The sequence below is a fragment of the Cryptotermes secundus genome, unplaced genomic scaffold (assembly GCF_002891405.2).
Source record: "Cryptotermes secundus unplaced genomic scaffold, Csec_1.0 scaffold1115, whole genome shotgun sequence".
Taxonomy (NCBI): Eukaryota; Metazoa; Arthropoda; class Insecta; order Blattodea; family Kalotermitidae; genus Cryptotermes; species Cryptotermes secundus.
Genome location: NW_019733848.1, coordinates 4,795 through 32,049, shown reverse-complemented (window position 1 = coordinate 32,049; position 27,255 = coordinate 4,795). Strand labels below are relative to the sequence as shown.

The following is a 27,255-nucleotide window of genomic DNA, read 5'->3' as shown; positions in this document are numbered from 1 at the left end:
CCTCTTAATTTCCTCTTGAATCAGGTTTTGATTTGTTATCGTTGTTCCAAAATATCTGAACTGTGCCACATTTTCAAAACCTCTGTTAGCTATCTTCATATCATGGTTTTGCCCTGTATTTTGGTGACGAGACAGCAACATATACTTAGTTTTCTCTGTTTACTTCTAGACCAACCTCCTTTTTTGCTTCAATTAATGTGTTTTTCTACAGGGTGATTCACTAAGTTTTACCCCTAATTAGGGAGGGCATTCCTGAGGTAATTTGGAACAAAAAAGTTCAATATACTAATGGTATGCAGATCATAATTAAAGGAATACAGTAATTTGAAAACTGGCGAAAAATCTTTTCTTCTTCGAATTTCAGTCAAAACAAATTAGAAATACAATACAAACACTTTTTAAATCATTAATGTTTTAGGAAAGAAGCATTCAAAAACCATTTTTTTTATTTCAATTTCTTAATTTTGCATTGCAGAACATTTTTCGATTTTATGTTACAAAATAACATTATTTTCAGCATCCCATTCTGTAAACATACCAATGGTTGCATATCACACCCTTCTATCAATCTGTTTCCTTTAAACTGTAGTGCTTTAGATGACAACTGGATTTACATAAGATTTTCAAAAATGTCTCCCTGCATGTCAACACAACGCGTCGCATGCGTATGAACCGCGCTCGTAGAATTTCGCAGTTCCACACGTTTGTTCCTTAGTGTCATTGCCGTGTCCAGAATACGTTCAAGCAACGCTTCACGTGTTTGTACCTTTACCTGGTACACAGTATCCTTCATCCAGCCCCAAATGCAATAATCTAATGGCGTTAGATCTGGCAACCTGGGAGGCTACGCGTTACGGGCTCCACAACCAATCCACCGCTGTGGGAAATGCTGATCCAAGTGAGCTGCTACTTCACAGGAGAAGTGAGGAGGTGCCCCATCATGCTGAACGTACATCCAGCTTCTTGTTGCCAGAGGAACATCTTCAAATAACTGTGGCAATTCTTCTTCTAAGAAGTGGAGGTATGAGTAAATCTCACCAGTTAAGTGGCCAGGAAAAATGAACAGCCCGATTAGCTGATCATACAGAACACCACACCAGATATTGACACTGAATCGGTGTTGAAAATTCGATTCTGTCGTGGCACGGGGATTATTGTCTGCCATAACATGTAATTTGTGACCCCATCCCATGTAAACTGTGCCTCATCGCAGAACATTATCAAGCAGTACGACTGCTGATTTCCATTTAACCAGTTGCAGAACTGCAGATAAAGAGCATGGTCTCCTGCTTGTAGGTGTTGTACTTGCTGTAAATGATAAGGATGCAGCTGTTCTCATAGAGTCATCCACGCCAGGGACTGAGAAACACCGAACTGCCAAGCTAGATGTCTTGTACTGGCACGCGGACTGCACTCTACAATATCGAGAATGTTTTCTTCTTTGCACAATTCGTGTCAAGGATTTTGTTCATATTGTATATGAACGCTGGGGAGAGAACCAGTTTGTCTTAATGTGTTGAATGTACTGCTAATGGATTTATGATTAGGAATCCTGCGATTAGGATAATGCTGGTGATATTCGGCAGCAGCAGCTCTCGCATTTCCATCACATACACCCAAAACAAACACCACATCGACGTATTCCTCAGTGGAAAATGTGTACAGCATCTTAACTTCACAAAGTCACAAACACAACGTCCTGTTTACTACTTGATCGCTCTGCCTAGGATTGCTAGCCGGTCTGCCTTATCTGCTGACACAGCTGACTGGAATGCAAGGTCGCCCAGGAGGGAAGCATAGCGCTGCATTCACAATGATGTGTTTCGAAAATCTATTGTTACTCCGTAACTATTGAAAATCGACCACAAGTTTATAAGGAAATTTTGTAGGAAATAACCCCAGGAATATGTACCATAAGCTAGTGTAAAACTTTGTGAACCACCCTGTATATGGTATCTGTATTATCACCCAGTAGATTCACATCATCGGCATAGACCAACAGCTGATATGGCCCATTTCCCTTCAGTCCCACCTGGTTTTCCTGGACCTTCCTAATGGCATATTCTAAAGCAAAGTTGAAAAGGAGTGGCAGTAAAGCATCTCCTTGTCTTAGACCATTCTGGATAGGAAATTTATCAGACAAATATTTACCTGTATGGACCTTACTATAAGATTCATTTAAACACATTTTAATCAGCTTAACTAGTTTCATGGGTATCCCAAACTCTATCAAAATACTGTACAATACTTCCCTCCTAACTGAATCATAGGCTTTCTTGAAGTCTATGAATAGCTGATGTACTGTCTCATCGTACTCACATTTTTTCTCCAATATCTGATGTATGCAAATGATCTGATCAGTAGTTGATCTGTTACATCAAAACCCACACTGATGATCTCCAATAATTTCATTTATATATGCACTTAACCTTGAGAGAAGAATATTGGATAAAATTTTGTGTGAAGTCGATAGCAGTGATATCCCCCGATAATTACTACAGTCAGTTTTATCAACCTTGTGAACTGGTACAATAATAGACTCCTTCCTGCAATACAAATACTAACAACAAAAATATATACTGTGATGAAAGTGATAAATGAATTTAATGATAACGATAAATAAATTTAAATATGTTTCTACACAAAACTCCATTGCCATATTCCAACATCGCTCTGATAGCCTTTATTTTTTTGAGAAGAAAAATAGTAAAACTATGAGATGAGTTTCCCCAAAAGATGATACCATACCTTATTAAGGAGTGAAAAAAGGAACAATTGTGGTGAAGAAATTTAGGGGGAAATTTTCAGCAGGTACTGGTGAAATACCGGATTATGTGGTTAAAAAATGTATAGAAGCGGTTAAAACGCCATTAGCCCGCATTTATAATGCCTCTCTAGAAGCAGGTATTTTCCCAGAGAGATTTAAGATAGCAAAGGTAAGATCACTTCATAAAAATGGAGACAAGAAGGATATGAAAAATTATAGACCAATATCCCGTTTGTGTGCTTTCTCGAAAATCTTGGAAAAGTTGATGCATAATAGGTTACTCTCCTTTTTGACAAGAAATGCCATATTAACAGAGGCCCCAACATGGATTTAGGATGACCGAGACTGCAATTTACTCCTTTCTAGCAAACATACAGGAATCAGCTGAGAAAAAAGAAAAACAGGTCGGAATTTTTTGTGATTTAACTAAAGCGTATGATGCCATAAATCATGACACCTTACTATCTAAATTACAAACATATGGAGTTAGAGGTGTGGCAAACTTATGGTTTAAATCATATTTGGCTTACCGGAAGCAATTTGTTGAAATAAGTTGTGATGGCAAAAAATATACATCGGCTCCAAGAGAAATTAAATATGGAGTACCACAGGGTTCAGTGCTTGGACCATTATTATTTTTATTATACATAAATGATCTGCCTTTGAATATCAAAGAGGCGAGGATAGTTTTGTTTGCAGATGATATAAATATTTTGGTAACAGCTGAAAAGGGACATATCCTGCAACAAAAGATAAATAAAGTAATGAATGAGTTATATGGATGGTTCAGTGCAAATAACCTTATATTAAATACTGAGAAAACAATAGCAATGGCATTTCATAATAGACAAGAAAGAGATTTGATGAAAGCTCAAATCAAATTTGGCAAAATGGAGATGAAACGAAATTTCTAGGTATACATGTTGGTGAGCATATGGAGTGGAAAGCTCTAAACTTCATAAAGTCTGTTACATGATAAAATCCCTTAGGGATGTAACAAGCCGACATGTTATAAGGAGTATTTACTTTGCTCACTTCCATGCTTATTTGAAGTATGGTTTAATTTTATGGGGTAGTGACCCAAAAAGTAAAATTATATTTTAATTGCAGAAAAGAATTGTTGGAATAATTAGTGGTGTGAGTAGATTAACATCATGTAGACAACTTTTTAAGGATTTAAACTTACTTCCACTACCTTGTATGTATATATTTGGAATAGTATGCCATGTTAAACTACATTTAGAGAAGTTAGAACAAAATAATGTAGTTCATAATCAGTAATCACAATACATGCCAGAAGTTTTGCAGAACAAATGCCTATAAGAAAGGAGTACTGAATATGGGAATAAAATTATACAATAAAATACCAAATAAAATTAGGGAGATAGAAAAAATGAGACAGTTTAAAAAAGTAATGAAGTCATATTTGGTATAACATACGTTTTATTCTGTAGAGGAATATATGTTAAATTAAGGATGGTATATTTGTGAAAGGGGGGTATTTATTTTTAATTATAGAAATTTAACTATTGTATATTTAATGTGTATGGAACGTTTTCCTATGACAGTGATTTGACGAGGAAGGAAGAATGGATTGGTTGATTGATTGATTGACTGAAGTGAAATGGATTTAATTGGTTACCCTGTTGGGGAATTTATGTTGTCTTAAATTTTTAATATAGTTTTATATGGTATGTTGGACATGTACACAATTTGTGTATGTAGTTAAATATTATAGTATTGTTGACTTTTATACAAGTAATTTGACTTGTTCTATAACCGGAGGCTGTATTGCAAAATGTGGATTTCTGGAACCAATAAAAATATGAATATGAACAGCAGGAATAGTGCCTGTAGGGGCCCTTAGGATTAAAAAGGGTCACATTTCAGCATTTCAGCATTAGTGTTACTGCAGACAGGAAACAAACACGCAGTTTTCATAGCACATACATAAATATATTTTCAGTAAATTAAAATTCTTGGTGTGTTGTGCATTGTTGTTCTTTCTAAAAATTTAAAGCAATAATTACAATCTGTTCAGTATTTATTCACAATTCAATGACAAAGTTCATTCAAGCAGTAATGTTTCTGAATTATATTCAAGTGCTGTTACCTTGGTCAAGACACCTGCTGTCCTCATCAATATTCGTCGTGCTTTTCCTCAGTCCCTCCAGGAAATATCAGTATAGTACCTAAAATTAGGATATGACCCCCTTCTGCTTTCTACCATATTTTTAAAATTTACTGTCCTATCATCCTACCATGCAACATCATATTCTAACGGATCTGATCAACATGCTCCCAGGCAACAGCTCTGTAAACATGGTCCAGCACGAAGCAATAGAGGAAGCTGTGTGTTTTCCGTGTCAATGGTGATGTCACACAACAGTAGGTAGCGATCATATGAATGTGTTTCTTGTGACGCATGTTCATTCCACATAAGTAAGACTCCAGGAGGGTTCTGAGTGGTTCCGAGTGAATTGTAGCAGTAAGCTGGAGGAGTACAGCAAGCAAGCAGTATGCTGGAGGAGTACAGCAAGCAAGCAAGCAGTAAGCTGGAGGAGTACAGCAAGCAAGCAAGCAGTAAGCTGGAGGAGTACAGCAAGCAAGCAATGAGCTGGAGGAGTACAGCAAGCAAGCAGTATGCTGGAGGAGTACAGCAAGCAAGCAGTAAGCTGGAGGAGTACAGCAAGCAAGCAGTATGCTGGAGGAGTACAGCAAGCAAGCAAGCAGTAAGCTGGAGGAGTACAGCAAGCAAGCAATGAGCTGGAGGAGTACAGCAAGCAAGCAGTATGCTGGAGGAGTACAGCAAGCAAGCAATGAGCTGGAGGAGCACAGCACGCAAGCAATGAGCTGGAGGAGTACAGCAAGCAAGCAGTATGCTGGAGGAGTACAGCAAGCAAGGAGTAAGCAGGAGCAGTATAGCAAGCCAATACCTTCTTTTGTCACTGATAAACGTGACAGTATCATTAAACCATAAGAAATTAATTACTATGAAGACCAGGAAGTATGGTACATAAATACTTGTTATTCCTCTTCTTGATGTCACAGTCCCATTGAAACTAGCCATATTCATTAAAAGATAAAGGTAAACTTGTCCCTGTGCTTAACTGATTAAGCACAATGCCATGAAAGTTTATGGGGAGTGCAGGTATGTTTCCAGTAGCACTAGATAGAGGTGAGTAGTCAGCTTCACCTCCAGGCCGCTTTAACTCCAGTAAAATAGCCATTAGTATCCATTGGATAGGTGGTTGGATGGGCGGCAGTGCTGATATGGACGCTGTGGAGTAGAGAGAAATCTCTTGGCTTTACCATGAGTGTCATGTACAGCAGTAAGTGTAACTACTGGGAGGTTAAAAACAAGGCTATCTTCTCAATTTTTTTTCTGTTTCTTCCAGTGTATCCTCTCGTTCAGTATCCAGTTTCAACAACAAATTTTCATTTCTTTATTGCTCATTTTGCAAAGCTGTCAACATCTCGGACTGTATCGCAAAGTCTGGAAGGGTAACTGATTAATTGGAAACAATTTCAAAGAAAGCAATCACAGCCTAATTGAAGTATTATCTAGACATTTGCCTTTTGGGACTGAGAAAACTACAGGACACCTCTGTCAGTAGGCAGTGTCCTGGCTGAGATTTTAACCGAGCACCTCCTGAATATAAATTTGTGTTACAACTACACTAACTTGCTCAGTGAAAATATTCAACGGTATCATGTTTATATCTGCATACCAGATGTCTGATAAATTGTGCTGTGTTTGAAATGTTTTCTTGATATTTGAAAAGGTAAAATTAGTAGCTATATTATGTAAATGAAATCGTATCTTGCAGTAGCAGAGTTCTGGTTTGGTGCAAGAATCCATTAGCATTCCTATTGGGAACAGGAATGGTTAGATTTTATTGCAGAATGAAGTGCCTAAGTTATCAGGTAATATAAACATTTAGATCTGCATAACATGTACAATTTCTGAACCTTTTTCTTACCATATTCTGTTAAATATTTTGTACATTGCAACCATAAGTATTTTTATCACATGTAGGAGGGTGTGCGTGACGAAAATAATGGGTTCTAGATCGGATAATTGAATTTTTTGGCACTTCAATTACAGTCTCTCTTAATTACAATCAATACAGCGCTATAGCGCTATCGCTGATTTGCTCACTTTCCAGTTCACTGCTGCATGCACCGGGATTCTCAGTTTCCACTGGTCATCTTCTAGCAACAGATCTCAACACAGAAACTATCACTTAAAATCAGTATGAAGTCTTCTTGTCTTCAATCACTTTGTACTCCTCTTCCTAATCTGTACTTAACTAATCTTTATAATTCACTAAGGACATGCTCCATTCTCATCCTTGTAGTCTCAACTGCTCCTGGCTTCAGTCAGAGTAAGAGTCACGTTACCACTGACGGTCAGTCAGTCTGTCTGTCTTGGTGTCGAGCCCAAGCTGGGGCTCATGACCAGATATTTCTTTTGTATGAAAGTCGCCCAAAAGAGATGGTGGCCTGCCCAGTGGACGCGAAACCTGCGGCGGCACAACAAGAAGAGGTCCCCATTGCAATACCGGTCGGAGTGACGACGGCCTGCCAAGGAATGGAGGCACGTCCAGAAGAAGAAGAAGAGCCGACTTCAGCGAACAGGAAACCTGAGGTGGCGGAACTACTAGAGGTACCCGTACAAGACGCCGAAGTAATGCCGGTCAGAGAACCGAAGAAGAACAGGCGCAGGGACCGAAATCAACGAAATGAAGAATTCGACACGGGAAAATTGCGGACCCCAGAACAAACTGGCCGTCGTCAGCAGGAAGGTGTCCCGCTCTGCAAGAGTGACATGGCGTCGAAGGAACATCGTCAGGAAAACTTGGACCCGAGGAGACTATGAATCCCGGATGAAGTTGGCTGCCATCTGCTGGAAGACATCCTGTCGCGCGACAGTGGCACGACGTTGGAGAATTGCCTTCAAGAAGGAAACTCCCCAGGGAACCTTCGGATGCCAGCGGAAAGAAGTGACCGCCACCGGAACGAAGATTACAAAGGAGGGTAAATGTGGGAAGTACCCTCAATGCAACACTGGCATAAAGGACAGAGGTCTGAAACGGCGACTACGAGTCAGCAACCAATTGAAGGACCCAACCAAGAACGCCATCGGAGGGTGTAGATCAGGAGGGAGAAGTACTCGGGAGACTACTTCCTACGAGATATTCGGCAGGAGAATTGCGAAGCAAATAGCCAGATATTCTGTCGGATTACGACAAAACAAAATCTGGACCTTATGGAGGGGATGACCCCCTCCAAAACGGAAAAAGAAGCAGGGCACAGAAGAGGAGCCGGTAATGTAGAAGAACCGGCCTCCCCACTGAGAGTGAATGTGCCATAGAATGAAAGTGATGGATGAATGGGACACAACTGGATCTTCCGGCGAGCTGAAAGGAAACCGCTCGAGACGAGCTTTGTCTTAAGAGGGGAGCGGATGTAACGGACGAAGAATAGTCGCTGCAAGAACAGCCACCGAGGAAAAGGAACGGGGATGCACCGTTAGGCTATTCGGGACGAACAGCCTTAAGGAGAGAGCAGTGTGACATGTTGACCCCTACCTCCCCAGCGGTACGTGGCGGTAACATAACGCTCGCGTTCTTACGGTAATAGGCGAGTTCCCGCCCCTCCACTCCCCTCCGCGGTGACGTCACCGAGGGATATCGCGGTCGCTAGGTCACTTCTCTTATAAGCACTCTGCAGACCCCCCATGGAAAACACAGTCAGTATTGTTGATGACATCACTGCATTGCATAGCATAGTCCGATAAGCGGAAATGTGTTTACTGAGCTGTTGCCTAGAAACAGATTGCGTAACCCCATTGTTCTATTGTTTTGTGCATGTGTTACTTAGCAACAGCTGTTCCTGTGGCTGAGCAGTTCTTGCGTGGAGTAAACACGCCACAATATAAAGATTACCATAATTTTTCATTAACTGTACTGTGTGTACAAAGTCACTTATCAGCTTTCTAATCAGCATTATAGTAGTTCTATGCTGACAAATAATTGTAACTATTTTGCACTTCTGTATTATAGGGTGGTGAAAGGAGAATGTGTGTATGGGACACAGACAGTTCATTATCTTCCTCCAACTAACTGCATTATGCCATCAACAGTGCCACTTACAAAAAGTGTCCGGTGTACAACACATATTCCCTTGGAATTGCAGGTACACATGCAATGCTCAATCACAACTCACTTCATGGAGCTGAGCCCTTCTTGGGAGGCTGCCAGTTGTGCAGTTATTCAAGAACTTCTCAGCATTTTATGGAACCTGAAGGTTCAGTACTATGTTCACAAGAGCCCTCCACTGGACCCTATCCTGAGCCAGATCAATCCAGTCCTTACCACTCAATCCGGTCTTTCTAAGAACCAGTTTAATATTATCCACCCACGTACATCTTGGTCTTCCTGGTGGTCTTTTTCCTCTGGCTTTCTCACCAATATCCTATATGCATTCCTCTTTGCCTCATTTGTGTTACATGCCCTAGCAATCTCATCCTCCTTGACTTGTTCATTCTAATTATACTTGGCAAAAAGTACAAGTTATGTGTAACAATTAGCATATAAGATCTCATAATACTAGAAAATGCTTAAGAAATCTGAACCCTTCTGGTTACTGTAATGTCTAGTTAGACCCTCCCTGTCAGAAAAATGGTCTTCTGGATTGTGACATTGCAAACATGATGTAGCCATCTTCAAGGTCGAAATATGTGGGATGTGGATGCGGTCGCGTTATGTGCACTGGTTGCAAGAACAGGGGAGGGCCACTAACATGGAATCCTTTCTAGATGTCCTTACCAGTTGTTGAGATGGATTGGAAGCACAATAAATGTGGATGGACCAGTTCAACATGAAGACTCCCTTGATCACAGAAGGCTCTGGCTCTGTGTACCAGGGTGGACAGCACTGCCTGCTTGTTTGCCAGATGGTGATGACTCTTAGCATTCTAATATAGATCAGTGTAGGTCAACTTTCCATATACTGTATGGGCTTCTGTAGATATTGATATCCAGGGAAAGGTGGCCATTTATCTCAGTCTCCACAGTGACCTGGATGTTATAGAGAATACTGTTTAGAGAGTCCTTCAGCCATTCTAGTCCATGGGTCAAAATCATGATGATATCATCAGTGTAATGGATTCAGCACTGAGGCCCCCCTCCTTGGAGAAACTGTTTATCAAAAGTGACAGTGGACAACCTGTGACAACTCTATCCCTCTGTTTTTAGAAATGACAGTTGAAAGAGAAATATAAGGGTGTCAGTAGTGGTGGAAGGCCTGACTTTATGTTTATGGATTTGCTGACTGAGAAGCTCAAATGTATCTCCAGTCAGGATTTCTGTATATTGGGAGACAACAACAAAGCTGCCAAGAATGCCCTCAGGTGTAATCCAGAGTGTGGCCAGACTGCAGGCAAAGTCTTATGATTTCTTCACGTGCTAATGAAGTTACCTGGATGTTGTCTAATTAGGCTCACTAGAAGTATCATGAGGCCTTAGGGCGAAGCTCCAACTGTGCTATTGATGGGCCTTATGTATATTTTGAGGTGCCTAACTGTGTCATCTCAGTTGTTGAATAACCCCTTACAGTAGTAAGGACATATCAGTGATAAAATCAGTTCTAACTCTACGGACTGTGTGGAGTCTGCAGCCAGCATCTTGTACACTGAATTCCCCAGAAGATCAATTACATACTGTTTGCAGTTCGCAGTATTAAGAATGACAATAGCATTGCCATTGTCTGCTGGGAGGATACTGAGACGCATCACTCCATAGTGCGTGTAGTGCCTGTTCCTCTGCTTGCGTTAAACTGTCAGTATTTTAGCTGATTATTACAGTTTCTTGTCAGATGTCCCATGCAGCTTCACCTGGCAATGCACTGGTGGCCTTCTCCATTCCAGTCATCATGTACTCAATCACCAGCTCCTGGAAAAGGCACAAAAAATAGTTTAGACCCTGGAGAACAGTATAATCCAGAAGTGAGTTACTTAAGTTAATCACAGACCTGTTGTTGGAGGATGGTAAGAATGATTTGGGGCCATCTGAGGACTCTGAAAATTGTTGCAGTGTTTTGTCTTGTCATATGAAGAAATATAATAGAGCTTTTTATGAGTGATACTATCAACATGGGATCACTTTATGCTGGACACATATGTTGACAGTTGCATATGTGCCTTCAAGAGTTCCTGGGAAATTTCTTCCAACCCATGTCAGGAGGTGTGCCTACTACTGGAGCAGAGGGAACCTTGTTTGTCAGTACATTCTCCTGACAGCCTTTGATCGAATTATGTTGGAACATCACGAACTGAGGAAGGGTACTGCAGTCCCTGTACCTCAGTAGAAAGTAGCTTTGCTTTCTTTACATAGTGCGTTTCCAAGAGATAAATCCTATGTAATGTTGCTTGCCCATAGAGGTTACTGTTATAAGCTGTCAAATTATCATGGCAGTGTATATTCAGAGTACAGTCTTCTGGCTTGTGACACCATGCAATATTGTAAGAGTTCCAAAGTACTGTAGGAAAATGCTGACTCCAACTTCAGAGTCAAAAGTTAGGATGCACTAAGCCAGGGGCTGGGCCCCACCATTTGACCCTTCGGTATGTAATATGTAGTTTAGTAAATTTCTAAATTGTTTGCTTTTAGTGTGACATAAGTAGTTTAATAAATTCATAATTTATGTACAATTTATGTGGCATAAGAAGATATTTAAAAATCTACACAGAAATTGTCTAATCTGCAAAATGATCATGGAGAGTCTTGCCTCACAGGCACCAGTCTCAACTGACTTTTCCATGGAAGTTCCCCACTTTCTTATGGTGCTCAATAAATGTGACACCTTTTCCATGCAAGTCTGTTCCAGTGTTGCTTGGGCAGCAGATGACGATATCTAAGGCAACACAAACCAAACTGATCACTGACTTGGTGTCTGGTAATTATTGGATGAACGGTTGAAGTTGCTTGTCCAAGATGTTGAGGACATGTAATCATTTATGCTCCACAAAGGCAATATAATCATTGCTTTTGATATAGCAGTGATCCAAAAATTGACTGGTTATGTAGGCAGGTTGCAAGCAAGATGGTCACTCAGATCTGTAAGAATGGAGGAAAGATAAGGAGACAAATCCAGACAAATAGGAATGCTGAACATGAAGTGTGAAAAAAAAATAAAACCTTTATTAGGGACATGGGAGGCATGGAATATGCGAAAATGGTTATCATCAGGGCCACTGCAGATAGAAATTGAGAAGGCAGTCCTTTTTCTGAAGGCCCAAGTGGAACAGTGTCATCTCAAGGGGAAGTGACAATTTTCTCCTTGGAGAGAAATTTTGTCTCCTCTTCTTTCAGGGAATGGGTACTCAGCTTCCACTGCCTGCTCATAAAGAATTGGTTCGTGTTTTTATTCTTTCCCTCATGGAGTGGTCTCCATGCCTCACAGTTCTTCATGGTGTTACAACCCAGAACACCACAATCTGAATGCTCACTGACATGAATACCTGTAAACCTGTATGTTTAAATACAAGAATACATTACCTCACTTGCCAACAGATAGTGATTGCTGTGACGGTGGCACTCGCCCTCTTTTTGTGTGGTCTCATGCTTTATTTCTGGAAGAAAACACAACATCTAGAGTATAAATACATGAAACTGGTGCAGTCAGCTGGAGGTCGTGATGGTGAAGGGGAGGCAGAACTTGCTCCAGCTGAAAGTTGTGCTCTTGATGATGGTGAGGAGGAGGAAATTCAATTCAGCCAGCCCCTTACTGCTGGAATTTTGAACCGTATCAAGGCTATGACAGGCAAGGTAGGATATGTGACCAGTTAATACATATTAGTTAAAGGGGTTTTATCAAGGTAAAATATGTTGAAATTTTACCTTTTTCGGAGATAATTTCTAACAAGTCTTTGCATATTTGTCATTATGTTGTGTAAATTAACTTTATTAAAAATATTTCTTTTTCAGAGTGAAACAGGAAATCCATTTGAGACTATTCAGCTAACAAAATAAAAATTTGTATCGCTTGATTATTTCATTAGAAATCCACTTATTACCTGAGGGACCACAGGAAGGAGCGAGATGAAAAAGTGAAACTAATCGAAATTAGACCATTAAGCTGATCAGTGTTGTGGAAGAATGATGTGGAATGTAATACCAATGAGCTGTGTCAACTCAAATATCTTCAGACTATCAAAACCTGTGACAAAATGTGAAATAACTTGACATTCAAATAAGTATCACCCCATAATACGTAGTTTGAAAAAGAATATTCTGTCCAGTTTGCTGCAGTAGCTATATCAGAGTCTGGAATTGGTAGTACTGAACTCTACTGAATAAACTGATAAGTGCCAAGGAATCTTAGATTGATTATTATATTTATTAAAATGGAAACAACTGTTGCCTTCTTCACACAGTTATCAGTATTATTGTATGCAGAATCATATCAGTAGTTGACTTGAAGTTTAAGAAAACATTGATCACATTAATGTAGTGCCCATCCTTAAATAAAGTATTCTTATTGTTCTCATTTTAATATTTATGTCTGTTGTTCCTGTCCTCTGGAAATGCAAGCACTAATTTTGGAATTCTGTAAACATACAAAATTAGTATTTTGTATACTATATGTTAAATCTGCATCTCATGTAATTAGCTCAGTTTCAATCATTTTCATTGTTTTCTTAAGAACAGAAGCCATGGTAAGTAATGTGTTTCATTTCCTGTTTAAGTTTGTTTCAAAGCTTTTTCTAAATTTGTCCAGCAAAAGACCTAAAATATTACATATCTTAAAACTGATATAATTTTATTAGCAAATTGAATCAACTGATAACTGAGCTAATTACAATAAAATATAATGCATAACATATAGCATACTGAAGTGGTGGCTGTGAATTTCATTTGTTAACAGTCATAATGGGTACACAAGCTGCTTCTCGTAATCCCTGGTGTGCGACAATTCACAGTGGATCCAGTAATGTCCTACGTGCTTGGAACAACTGCAACTTGTCATCCTACATGTAATTTCAGTACAATAAAAATCATGATTCAAATGGTTATTTCCTTTCTATAGTTTATTAGATGTATAACTGTACTACTGAAATGATATTCCAATTTTTATAGTATAATAACCCAAGGTAACGGCATGGCATATATTCAATATATGCCTTTATTCCATGTGCACATTGTTAACTCACAAATGCACTGCAGTGAAACTTTCAAAGAAGTATAAAATTATATTCTAACACAGGAGTGATAAATTGGTTACTGTCTGAGTGCTGTAGATCCTCATTTCATGAGGCAGCAGGCTCTTCCAAAACACAGAAACATATCTATCAGACTATGCTGCCTCACATGTTAAACAATTATACCTCATACGGCGCGCAGAATAGGACATCAAAGCATGTGAAGACAGTTTTGCATCATAATTTTTTCATTAGGATCCTATACACTTTGCTACAAAACACACATAATCCCTGGAAAAAAGTCGTCATTTAATAGCCTGTAGTAAAGTACTTAATCCCTTCACAACCAACCCCTAATATTTTATTGTATTTATTACACGTTCCAGCATATCCATACAAGGCCGAAGCCACTGAATACAGAACCTGGCACACCACAAGTTTGCTAAATCAGCAAGGAGTCAACAGAACAATGCATATTAATCCACAACAATAAATTGAGCATATGAAATCCTACATATCACTGCAACTACATAACCTACCATGTGTATATAAAATATACCGTATTTACGCATGTATAGGCCGCACATTTTTTCCCAAAAATTCAAGAGGAAAAGTGGGGTGCGGTTTATATTTGAAATATTCGAAATCACACTTCATTTAAAAAAAATTATATTCATAATTAGTAATACAGGGTGTTCTATTCCTGAAATAATATTCCAAGGAAATTATTTTTTCTATAATTTCTGTCTGAAAATTGTGCTGTGGCCTATACATGCGTAAATACGGTAATACAAAATTGGAACATATACATGACAACAGGTCAAATAATGGGTCATAGCTAAACAAGAAACTATCCCTAATTAAATTAATCATCTAAAGTGTAATAGGATTTAGTATGTAAAAAAGAACTTAAAGCTGCTCTAAACTGCTTAATATTATGGATTAACTGTTTTATATTTAAAGGAATATGATTAAAAAGTTTAATACCAAAATAATAAGATCCTGTCTGGTAAGTTGTCAAATTTGCTTGAGGGCAATAAAAATCAAAATTATGCCTAGTATTAAGGCCATGAATTTGTGATGTTGTGTAATATAAACCCATATTATTTGCAACAAACATCAATAAAGGAAATATATACTGGGTCTGCAATGGCAAAATTCCCCAATCCCTAAATGCATCTCTACAAGGGTCCCTAGATCTCAACCCACTCATGGTTCTAATTATTCTCTTTCGAAGTCTGAAAATGTGCATACTATAAGAAGAATTGCCCCAAAAAATAATTTCATAGGACAAAAGTGAATGGAAATAAGAGTAATATACCATTTTTAATGTCTCTGTGGGCATAATGGGCTTGCTTACCCTCACTAACAAGCCTTGCACAATTAGGCATGAGTTGGGATATATGAGCTTTCCAAGTACATGAGCTTTCAATGGTTGATCCCAAAAATTTCACATTTGTTCTACTTAAAATCACATTATTGATTATTATAATTAACAGAAGTTACACTATTAGAACTTGGTTTGTCATAAACTGAACATGTTTAGTTTTGTTAAAATTTAGAGTTAATAAGTTTGATCATTAAGATAAGCAAAGGAAATATCAACATAATTTCTGTATTGTATATTATTGTAACTACTAATAACTAAACTTGTATCATCAACAAATAAAACTGATTTGACTGAGTTATTAAAAATTGTAGATAGATCATTTATATAAAAGACAAAAGGAAGTGGACCAAGAATGGACCCCTGTGGGACACCATGCCTTACAATATCCCAACTAGAGGTTGGTGCTTAATATTAAAACTCTCTGATATCTATCAGATAATTAGGATTTAATTAAGTCATAAAATTTACCATCTATTCCATAAAATTGAAGTTTGGTTAATAAAATCCCATGATTAACACTATCAAAAGCCTTTTTTAAGTCACAAAAAATACCACCTACAATTTTTTGCTTCTAATATTTCAGTAATTAATACATAGGAAGCTTTAGTAGTTGAAGGTTGAGGTCTAAAACCAAACTGTTCATTAACTATATTATTATGGTCATAGACATGATGATTCAGTATGGATAATATAATCCTCTTGAAGATTTTTGAAAAGGAAGTTAAAAGGGAAATTGGTCTATAGTTAGTAGAATCATTTTTATGACAACCCTTAAACAGAGGCTTAATCTCAGCATATTTTAGCCTATCAGGAAAAATACCAGAAGACAGCATTTTATTGCTAACATAAGTTAGTGGAGAAACAATAAATGAGAACCAATTTTTAGAACTTTAATTGATATTTCAACTTCTTTATTGAAACTGTCACAAAACAACTATATCAAGGTCAGTGCATAGTTTTGGCTCTGCTACAGGTTTCGGCTATTAAAAGCCATTATCAGGCAAATACATGGCCAACATATATACAACCACTGTACTGCAGGACTAATAAAACTGAATACNGGCATGTGGAAGTAACATTCCCCCTCAATACACATGTGCAGGTTTGAGGTCGTTGTGTTCATCCAGTGTATTTCGAGAAGCGGAAGTATGGAGACGTGTTCTAGTGCTATGTCAACGCGAGTTAAACAGCGTGCTGTTATCGAATTTTTAACTGCTGAAAAAGTGACTCCTACTGAGATTCATCGTCGTTTAAAGGCTGTTTATGGTGACAATGCTGTTGATAGGTCTACAGTAAATCGATGGGTAATAAAATCTTGTGGTTGCGAGCCTGGAAAAGCCATAATTGTTGATGAAACACGCAGCGGACGTCCGATCACTGCCACAGACGATAATCATCGCAAACTCATCGACGATTTGATTCAAAATGACCGGCGAATCACTCAAAAGTGTATCGCAAACCATACTGGAATATCCAAGGAACGTGTCGGCTTCATTATTGAACAATTGGGATACCGTAAAATCTGTGCACGATGGGTACCACGCTGTCTCACAGACGAGAACAAACAGTGTCGATTGGAATGCTGCGAGCAACTTTTGCAGTGCTACCGTGATGAAAGAGACGACTTTCTTTTGAATATTGTGACGGGGGACCAGTCATGGGTTCATCGTTACGACCCGGAAGAGAAAAGACAGAGCGCTGAATATCGACACCCATCTTCTCCTCAGGCGAAAAAGTTCAAAACATAACCATCCACCAAAAAAAATTTTTTGACTGTGTTTTGGGATGCTCACCGAGTTTATGTGACCGATTTTTTGGAACGAGGGGCAACGGTAAATTCTTCTCAGTACATACAGACTCTAAAACACTTCCGGCGTCGAGTTTGTCGTGTTAGAGGCAGCCTGGCGCCAATAATCTTGCAACATGACAACGCTCGTCCACACACCTCATGCGCAACTGAAGAGGCTCTGCGAAACCTGAAGTTTGAACCGATTCCGCACCCTCCTTATTCCCCTGATCTTGCACCTTGCGATTTTTGTTTTTTCCTCTACTCAAGAGAAACCTCAAGGGTAATCATTACACCTCGGACAATGAGGTGAAGGCAGCTGTCAAGTCCTGGATTCGAGAAAAGTAGGAAGAATTTTTCAGTGATGGAATGAAAAAACTTGTTACACGTTGGGAGAAATGTGTTAGTCTTAATGGTGACTATGTGGAAAAATAAATATATGCTTTTGAAACTTAAGAATTGTACTTTAATGTACTTTTTGCCCAATCTTGTTATTTGTTTTTGTTCGCACTCTACAAGCATGTGTGCATTACTTTTCAGCCTACCCATGTATAACACAACAGGATGCATGAGATGAAAATTATGAATTATAAGTTGCTGAACAACTTTCAGGATTCTAACACTACACAAAATTAACACCCTAAAATTCATCTAAGCTAAGATGATATCAATTGCACTCATCTGTTTTGTTTTACTGTACTTCGTTTTACTTTTTGTGTGTTTGTTGCTTAAGGCTGTTCGTCCCGAATAGCCTAACGGTGCTTCCCCCGTTCCTTTTCTTTGGAGGCTGTTCTTGCAGCATCTTCTTTGTCCATTACATCCGCTCCCTTCTTAAGATCAACTCGTCTCGAACGGTTTCTTTTCAGCTTTCCAGAAGATCACAATCATCCATCGCTTTCTCCCATGGCACATTCACTCTCACTGAGGAGGCCGGTTCTTCTATTTTACCGGTTCCTCTTCTGTGCCCTGCTTCTTTTTCATTTTGGGGGGGTCGACCCCTCCATAAGGTCCATTCCTTGTTCATTTCTTTCTTCGGAGGTTCCTTATGTCGACGTAACAGCTCTTGACGCGTTGTTTGCACTCGCTGACGTCGTTGTTCTTCCTGGACTTCCCGCCACTTGCTGGTATGAGATCGTGGCGCCAAGTCCTCTGTCCGGCATCCGAAGGTTCCCTGGGGAGTTTCCTTCTTGAAGGCATTTCTCCAACGTCGTGCCACTGTCGAGCGATGGGATGTCTTCCTGCAGGGGGCAGCCAACTTCATCTGGGATTCATGATCTCCTTGGGTCCAGGATTTTCTGACGATGTTCCTCCGACGCCATGCCACTGTTGCATGTCGTGACACCTTCCTGTGAACGACGGCCAATTTGTTCTGGGGTCCGCAATTTTCCCGTGTCGAGATTTTCTTATTTCGTCGGTTTCGGTCCCTACGCCTTTTCTTCTTCGGTTCTCCGACCGGCATTACTTCGGCGTCTTTTATGGGTGCCTCTAGTAGTACTGCCGCCTCAGGTTTCCTGTGCACTGAAGCCGGCTTTTCATCTTCTGGACGTGCCTCCATTTCTTGCTAGGCCATCGTCAATCCGACCGGTATCACTATGGGAACCTCTTCTTGTTGTGCCGTCGCAGGTATCATGTCCACTGTATTTTTATGCCAAGTATTTTAATGTAATTAATATTATTGTATCCAATTTTATTAGTACTGCAGTTCAGTGGTTGTATATATGTTGGCCATGTGTTTGCCTGATGATGGGTATTAATAGCCGAAACATGTAGCAAAGCCAAACTAGGCACTGACATAAATATACGTAGGTCGTACCGAAAGTCATGAGCAACATTTTTGCATGCAACCTGGGAACAGCAGACGAAAGAGAGTATGGTGGTAGGTGGAACCAGCTGTTGTGTTAACCTTAAGTGTCTTGTGACGTCAATAGCTTGCATCACGTGACCAGTATCACTCCTAACAAAATGGCCAACAATGATATGTTGTTTCGCCAGCGTGCTGTCATCAAATTTCTTGTGAAAGAGGAAATCCCTATTGCAGAAATTCACCAGACTTCAGCGTCCTTATGGAAGTGTGTGCATGGGTGCAAGCAGTGTTCTAAGATGGGTGAAACATTTTAAAGTTGGGAATACCAGCATCAAAGATGAGCCTCGGAGCGTTCGTCCTCGAACAGCCTCAACTGAACGCAACAAAGAAAGAGTGGATGAGATCATTCAAGATCATAGGCATGACTGTGGACACAATAGCCTAAAAACTTGGAATAGGGCACAGTGCAATACAGGAGATGATTGAAAGCTTGGGCTATAGGAAAGTTTGTGCTCGTTTGGTCCCGCGGTTATTGATCGAAGACCACAAAGGTCAGTGAAAAGCCATCACCTCAGAACTGCTGCAGAGATATCGACACACATGATTTTTTGCTCTGTATTGTGACAGGTGACAAAAGCTGGTTTCACCATTTCGAGCCTGAAACGAAACGGCAGAGTATGGAATGGCACCATTTGCATTCTCCATCAAAAAAGAAGGCAAAGATAATGCCATCAGCTGTGAGGGTGATGGGCACAGTCTTCTGGGATGCAGAGGGGTTTATTCTGGCCGAATTCCTGGAACCTGGGCAAACCATCAATGCTGCTCGTTATAGCCAGATGCTGCACAAGCTCCGTTGTGCACTGCGCGATAAACGTCCAGGATGAAACATCATCCTGCATGACAACGCTTGCCCCCACACCGCTTGCCTCACATTGGAAGCAATTGCAGAGATGGGGTGCTAAGTTCTTCCACACCCCTCCTATAGCCCTCATCTGGCATCCTCCGACTACCATCTTTCTGGATTTGTGAAGGATCAGCTGTGTGGACAATGTTTTGAACAAGGGAGGCAATTCAGAAAGCAGTGCGTCAGTGTCTTCGGATGGCTGGAACGGAAATACAGAGGGGGAATTTTCAAACTCCCAGAACACTGGGAGAAATGTGTACAAAGAAGTGGCGATTATGTGGATAAATAAAGAAAGGTCTGTAGATTGAGGTGGTGTATTTGGCTTGTCAATAATAAAGCATGTTACTTTACAAAAAAATTGTTGCTCAGACTTTCAGTACGACCCTTGTAGTTGTGTTGTGACGGTTTTAATAAAGAAGTTGTATATTATAATAACAGGATGCATGAAATGAATATTGTACTGAAGAAAGCAGTCTTCTGGGATTTGGCACCGTGTATATGTGGTGCTAACCGACGTTTCGGAGGAACGTATCGCCTCAATCTTCAGGGTAGAAGAAAAAATATAAGAAATCTGCAAGCGAAGAGACCGTGAGAACCGGTAAAAGCAGACAGTCTGAAGATGAAGGCGATACATTCCTCCGAAATGTCGGTTAACACCACATATGCATGGTGCCAAATCCCAGAAGACTGCTTTCTTCATAGTCACTGCCGTGAAAGCCTCAAATCTTACAAAATATTGTAACTGATATTTCGTCATAGCCGTGAGATCCTTTTGTTATTAAATAATAATATACTTGCATCTACCCACTGTATCCACTGGGCCAAGCCCGAATATACTCATTTCCAGTATGTTCTAATTTTTCTTCACAGTGCTTGGAATATGTGGAGGTGAAAAGGTTCAGTAAATGCTGTACAATTATATAATTTAATCTAATCCAGTTCTTTATTTAGTGACATGCTGAACTCAACATCCAGGTGCCAGTTACAGAATCAGCAAGAATAACAAGAGCAATAATGACAAAAATAACATTTGCAGTAATGATACAAGTTTTATTTTACTACTAGAAAGAAGCTAATGGTCGGTGGGCAATGACTGAACATAAAGTGACATTCTTCAAAAAATGAGGACAGTCGACAAGGATGGTAAAAGTTGTTTCCATCGTGACATTTCATTCTGCTACTTTAATTCTTATTAGTTCTATCTCCACATTTTGTGGAACAGAGAAAACACAGATAAAAGTCTGAAACATGAATAGTTGAACACAGGAGACAGAACACAAGGGAATTATTTTTCTCTAATTTCTGCTGTGATTTTACTCAGTTTGATCATGGATATACCGCACTTACACCATAAGGAACTAATCACTTCTATAACCTGAAAAACAATGAAAACTTGAGGTAGAACCATTAAGAATCAAGGTGATGATTTGCTAATGTAATTATTTCATACAGAGTGTCCCAGGAGGAATGTGCCAAACTTCAGGAGGGTGTTCCTTATGTTAAACACAAAACACCGATGTCCAAAGTTGAACGGTTACGGAGATAATGGCCCAAGAAAAGTGTGGTCTTCTGGCGGGTCCACGCACTATACCTGTCAGCTGAGACGCTTTATCTATGTTTGTCCTTGAGTGCGCTGATTCACACTAGCCATAAGCTTATGTGCTACATACAGAGTACGTTGCAGCTGCGTCATGAATGGTTGGTAATTAGCTGTGCGAAGTTGCTGAAATGCCTTTTGTTTTCACACGTTGAATTTTGTGTATGGATTTAGTGGTGGCAATGCATGTGCTGCTGTTGAAGAGTACCAAAGGCGTTTTCCCGATTGAAGAATTCCATCTCGAAGTGTATTTACGCGAATTCACAAGACACTGCGTGATATTGGTTCTCTTCCGAGTNGTGCACTCTGAAAGGCAGGATGTACGAATGATAGACACACGAGAGCACATTCTTGATATTGTTCAGTGAAGTCCGCGTCTATCACTCGTAGAATCGCCTCTCGCATCGGCGTATCACGTATTCAGGTGTGGCAAACTTTACATCATGAAGAGTTATTCTTACCATGATCAAATGGTACAACATCTGGAACCAGGCGACCATGCACAGCGTATGGATTTGTGCCACTGGATAAAAGCTCATCCCGTCATTTTATTCAGTGTCTTTTACCCTGGACAGTGTAAATAATTTACGAAATGTGCATGTGGTCCCATAATAATCCACATGATATAATGGAAACGAAATTCCAAAAGAGATTTTCCGTGAATGTACGTTTAATACAGTTATGTGGTCGGCTTATAGTGCAGTCAGCCATGTTACATCAGCGCTTGCCAGTCATGTGTCATGTATAGTGCTTGGAAACCCTAAGGACAATTATGACATGGCAAGCGAGTATTTTGTACTCACAAGTTAGTTTGATGTTACGTACATTATTAACATTACAGAAACCACATATTCCTGCCAGTTTTAATATGTATTTTGTAATCAACAAGTGTGTAACACCGGTCAAAGTTTCACACTTCTCTAGATATTATCTCTGTAACCGTTCAACTTTGGACATAGGTGTTTTGGGTTATATCAGCATACTTTAACATAAGGAACACCCTCCCGAAGTTTGGCATATTCCTCCTGGGACACCCTGTATATGATATAAATTCCGTCCTAAGTGCAACAATTTATTGTAGGTCTTTCATTTTGCTTTCTTCCACACTACATGTTTCGGCTGCAAACGGCCATCATCAGGTGTATACACTCACGTAGCTGTTACACTGCACCCAGTTTAAAATTTTAAAAACATGCAGGTCTTCCCGATTGGCTAACAGGATCTACTTTGCTGATATTTGTCTGATTCGTACATCATCTTTGTCACCCACACACGCCAATTTTGACATTCATGAACTGGCACTTTTAAAATTTTCAGTTCCAATTTTAGAAAATTCCTTTAAAATGTTTTTCCAAATTTTAAAATTTAGGTCCATGCCACCTAGGACTAGGTTTTGAAATAAGAGGGCTGATGGAAAGCACCGTTTTATTGTTTGCAGATGCTGGAAAAGGAGGATAGTGGTTTCCAAGGAGTATAGATGTCCCTGTGATGATGGTCTATAAGGATCGAAACATGTAAGGGTGTTAAAAATTGAAGTAGTAAAAACTCCAACAGTCACATTGGATGGAGTTGTTTTATCTTTTGTAATATTGTTAGTGTGACGGACCAGAATGAAACAAATCAAAGGTCTCTACTTTGTTTTACAATAATCAACTTTAATCAATGGAAATAACTTTCTTGTTAAAAAAAGTATTAACATTTAGGGCCTTCAACATTATGCAGAACTGGGTATTTTTGTACATACGAAGTTTGGAGACTGTCAAAATATACTATTAAAACTGAAGGTTATAATGCAAAATAGATATTATATGTTAAAATAAAAATGTTAGGGTTCATAATTTCTGGAGTAAGAAATTGTGAACTAGTTTTATTAAAAGTTTATGCATGTTCTGTATTGTATCCGGTATAGGTTGTACCTGTTTGCCTTCGCTATAGCATCTGTCATGACTTGAATTTTATATTCATATATGAGCTGACCTTTCAAGAAACAGACTGTGAAGAACTGAAAGCAGCTTGTTGTGGCCTGAAGGCCGACTCCCGGTAATATGTTAACACAGTATTAACTTTTTGTATTTTAGGGGAAAATGTTGGTTAGGATAGAATTAGTTTTTTGAAATGCTTGTAAGACGTACGAAAGAGGATAGGAAGGGTTAAGAAACTTTAAAGAATTCCTACATATGGACTTAGATGGACACTGGCTTGCCACATGGGAATGTCCAGTCAGCAGAATGATGTTGAATGTATATCGAACTGCTAACTACAGAATTTACACTTGTGTGATGGGGGGACGTTTGCAGGTAAAAGTGTTAGCCAAATGGTCTAGCAGTAAGGGGCGTGTCCATCCCCTTAGGATTCCAGCCAACCACTTGGGACAAGACGTCATTATAGGCGGACTTACACCCCCCGGGAAAGTAATGAGTTAGCATGAATAAAGGTATATAACCCAGAGACCAAATTAGTAAGGGGATAATTCAAACAGTAATTTTGGCCCGTTTGCGGCCGAAGGCCATGTCAGAATGGGCACCGACTAGACACCCGGCAACGCCATCCGTCTGCAGACTCAACAAGTAAGTGGACCTACTCTTATCGCCACGCTTAATAATTGTGATATTATTAAAGTGTAACCCCTCCAATGGGACTTGAGTTAGGAACATTACAACAAGTGTGCAGGGCATAAGAGTGATCCAACGGAGTGATGCAGAGGTAGACACGTGTAATATAGATACTGCAGAGGGTGTGTCTCGATGCAGGGATGTGTATATATATATATATATATACAGTGGTCGAGTAGAACAGGAGAAAGAGGAGGCTAGCGACCCGCAACTGGGTGAAAAGAGAAAGAAAGATANATATTATTAAAGTGTAACCCCTCCAATGGGACTTGAGTTAGGAACATTACAACAAGTGTGCAGGGCATAAGAGTGATCCAACGGAGTGATGCAGAGGTAGACACGTGTAATATAGATACTGCAGAGGGTGTGTCTCGATGCAGGGATGTGTATATATATATATATATATATACAGTGGTCGAGTAGAACAGGAGAAAGAGGAGGCTAGCGACCCGCAACTGGGTGAAAAGAGAAAGAAAGATAAGGTCCAAGAATTGTCTAAGAAAGTGTAATGTGTAACCCGACACCAGTCAGCTCTTTGTGATATTGCCAAAATGTATATAACTGTATATTGCTTGTTTATACTAATATAGGGTAGCATACGGTGAGGATGTGGGTTTCTGTTGTTGCGATTTCCTCCCTTACCACATTTTGCACCTGCGCCCTCCAGCCAAGCCCAGTGAACAGTGTGCCCCTAGCCAATGAAGCAACGATAGAGGAAGTAATTTAGCAGTTTTGTTAGCACACCCCCTGTGACTGCAGGATAGAAGGTGACAGTGGGGACACCTCCACGCCCCCCCCCTGTCGCCACGGCATAACTGGTGGCATAACAGAGCTTATGAAATTCAGGATATCTTGTCAAGCACAATGCTTTCGTTTCCTGCATATTTATAGTTTATATTATGATGGCGTCTAGAGTGACGTCTGCAGGTCATTCAATGTAAAGTCCCTCTGCTCTGTGAAACAGAGTATGTCATACTTTGTGTACACAACCATATGGAAGAAAATTCCTGTGCGTGTGAATTTCTTAACGGTCTATAAATACTGGAAATATGCTGAAGACAGAATATACAGGCAACTTTCTAATGATGACATAATGGTCTGCATCAGTAACTGATGATGCACTGTCATTCCCACAGCAGATGCAGTACAGGATTATAAACATTAGTGAAGAACAAATCAGAAAGAATGCAGAAGTGGTCATGGTCTAATCTGAAATCATATCCTCACATTTTCCTGGAGGGACTGAGGAAAACCACAAGAAATATGGTCAGGACAGTTGATATCCTGCTCTAGATTTGAAGCCGACATCTGTTGAATACAAGTAAGAAGCACTATCATCTGAATAAATTTGCCTGATTCTTTCCCAATGAAGTCCTTAAAACCTACATAGGTATGTATGCACAGTGAAAGGTTATAGATTGATACATCTACACGTGGAGCACACTTTCATGGAACTGATTTTAAATTTGTGGAAAAGATTTATGTCTAAACATGGACTTTAAAAGTCTTTGGAAGATTCAAATATATGATGCCTGAAGTTCTTATATCAATGAGTAATAAGATTATGCTTTCTGGAACATGGCATTCTGCACAAAACTACATAGTGTAATATTCTGTAAACCCACAACCTGATGTGAGAAATTCAAATCTCATACCAGTGTCAGATGCTCAGCTTGGTATACCTACACTCACCTTATTTTGCACAATGTAACCTGCGATGACTGGACTGATAATGCCGGGCAATGTGGCCACAGTATTAGACAGCCTCATCAGCACACTGTATTATCATCCTACCAAAGAGGGGTGTATTATTCAGGCGTCAAGCTATTTAAAACTCTGCCATCAAATATCACAGTTTTAAAAAATGATAAAAGCAATTTTAGTTTGTTTTACAAAATTATTTGCAAAGTAACGTATTTCACTCTATTGATGAATTTGTCAAGCATGAAAGGGGTTCAAAAGTTAAGAGTTCTGGAGACTTGCTTGTTCTAAGTGTAGTATGTACGATGTCTGTTTTTGTTATGAATTTTAATATTTTATAATTGTAACTGTTTTAATGATACGGCTTGCCAGTGTGTGTGGAATGGCAAGGTATGAATTTGACCTCGGTTTTTCCACGACCCATGTGTGTTGTCCTGACAACTTGAGCTATCTGTGAGAGGCCTGATTATATTTTTTATTGGACAAAGGACGAATGATGCGTACTCATCATGAATTTGTAATATGTGACATGTTTTAAATCCAGCACTCTGGAGCGATGATTGGATCCATGAAGTAAAAATAAATGTAAATGTAAACAATGGCATGTTGGGGGGATACGTCCAGGTTATTCACACTGAAACAATAATTCAAACACATGTCTTAATTCTGTGACGAAAATTTAGTTGTGTGCACATATGTGAAATACAAGTATTTATGAGACCTAAATGTCAGATTATTGAAAGTAAACAATATTGGGTGTACCGGTTAGAAACAAAAACTTATAAAACTAATGAAAAAGAATGTAGTTCTGTTACTGTCTTGCACATAAATATGAAGAGTTCTCTGAGGAACACTTAAAAACGAGTTCACCATTGCACAGATTTATACTCCTTCAGATCTAATACTTTTCTAATTACTATTTTATTTTTGTGAAGAACTTGGGGGATGTCGATACTCGGCGACACAACCACTTGAAGCTATATAAACAAATGTTCGTAGCGTTTACAAAGCTTAGTACGCGTACTACGAATTGGGACGTGTCTGAGGAATACCGGAAGGTTCACTGTCCATAGGTCCATAGCATCCATAGCGTCCATGTTTGTTGCGTGCGCGCGTGTATGTGTAGTAACAACCGCTCAGAAAGATATAGTTGTTAATGTGGGGACGGTGAGATTTATTACATATTAAGAATAAAACATAATGTGTATAGGTAAGATCGGTAAGATTTTATGCATTTAGATATGCGTTACTGGTGTCCAGAAACAGGAAATTTAGGCTATCACTGAGTGATGTTGCATAATTCGCATTTGTATTACTAAAGCGAGAATGTGTTTTACAGGCAAAGAATAACTAGATTGCAGTATGTAGGTAGTGTATGCATTGCCAAGGTTTGAAATAAAGATTTTGATTAATTATTGGGTATAAGTCCTAGGTTTTCTGTTGAACACCAAGAATGATTCAGAGAAGTTGCTTGTAATCCATTTCTGAA

General features: G+C 39.4%; 1 protein-coding gene and 1 long non-coding RNA gene across 5 annotated transcripts in view; one reads left to right on the top strand and one right to left on the bottom strand.

Moving 5' to 3' along the window:
• LOC111868308 (UPF0577 protein KIAA1324-like homolog) overlaps nt 1–13,326 on the top strand; it is a gene marked incomplete in the record, with an annotated part of 70,741 nt that extends 57,415 nt beyond the window's left edge. The window contains 3 exon segments of the mRNA XM_033753000.1: nt 8,836–8,968; nt 12,345–12,599; nt 12,759–13,326. Of these exon segments, the coding sequence (XP_033608891.1) occupies nt 8,836–8,968; nt 12,345–12,599; nt 12,759–12,803 (433 nt within the window).
• LOC111868309 lies at nt 2,572–26,754 on the bottom strand. 4 transcript variants are annotated; one of them, XR_004513418.1, is made up of 5 exons: nt 26,529–26,706; nt 25,758–25,855; nt 12,330–12,403; nt 9,601–10,724; nt 2,572–3,507 (listed from the first exon to the last, which is right to left on the bottom strand). It is a non-coding gene; the product is annotated as an uncharacterized LOC111868309 (long non-coding RNA). The 4 variants fall into 4 exon arrangements; XR_004513417.1 differs by lacking the exon at nt 2,572–3,507 and having other exon boundaries at nt 9,277–10,724; nt 26,684–26,754; XR_002843488.2 differs by lacking the exon at nt 2,572–3,507 and having other exon boundaries at nt 9,277–10,724.
• Nucleotides 26,755–27,255: the final 501 nt, after the last annotated feature.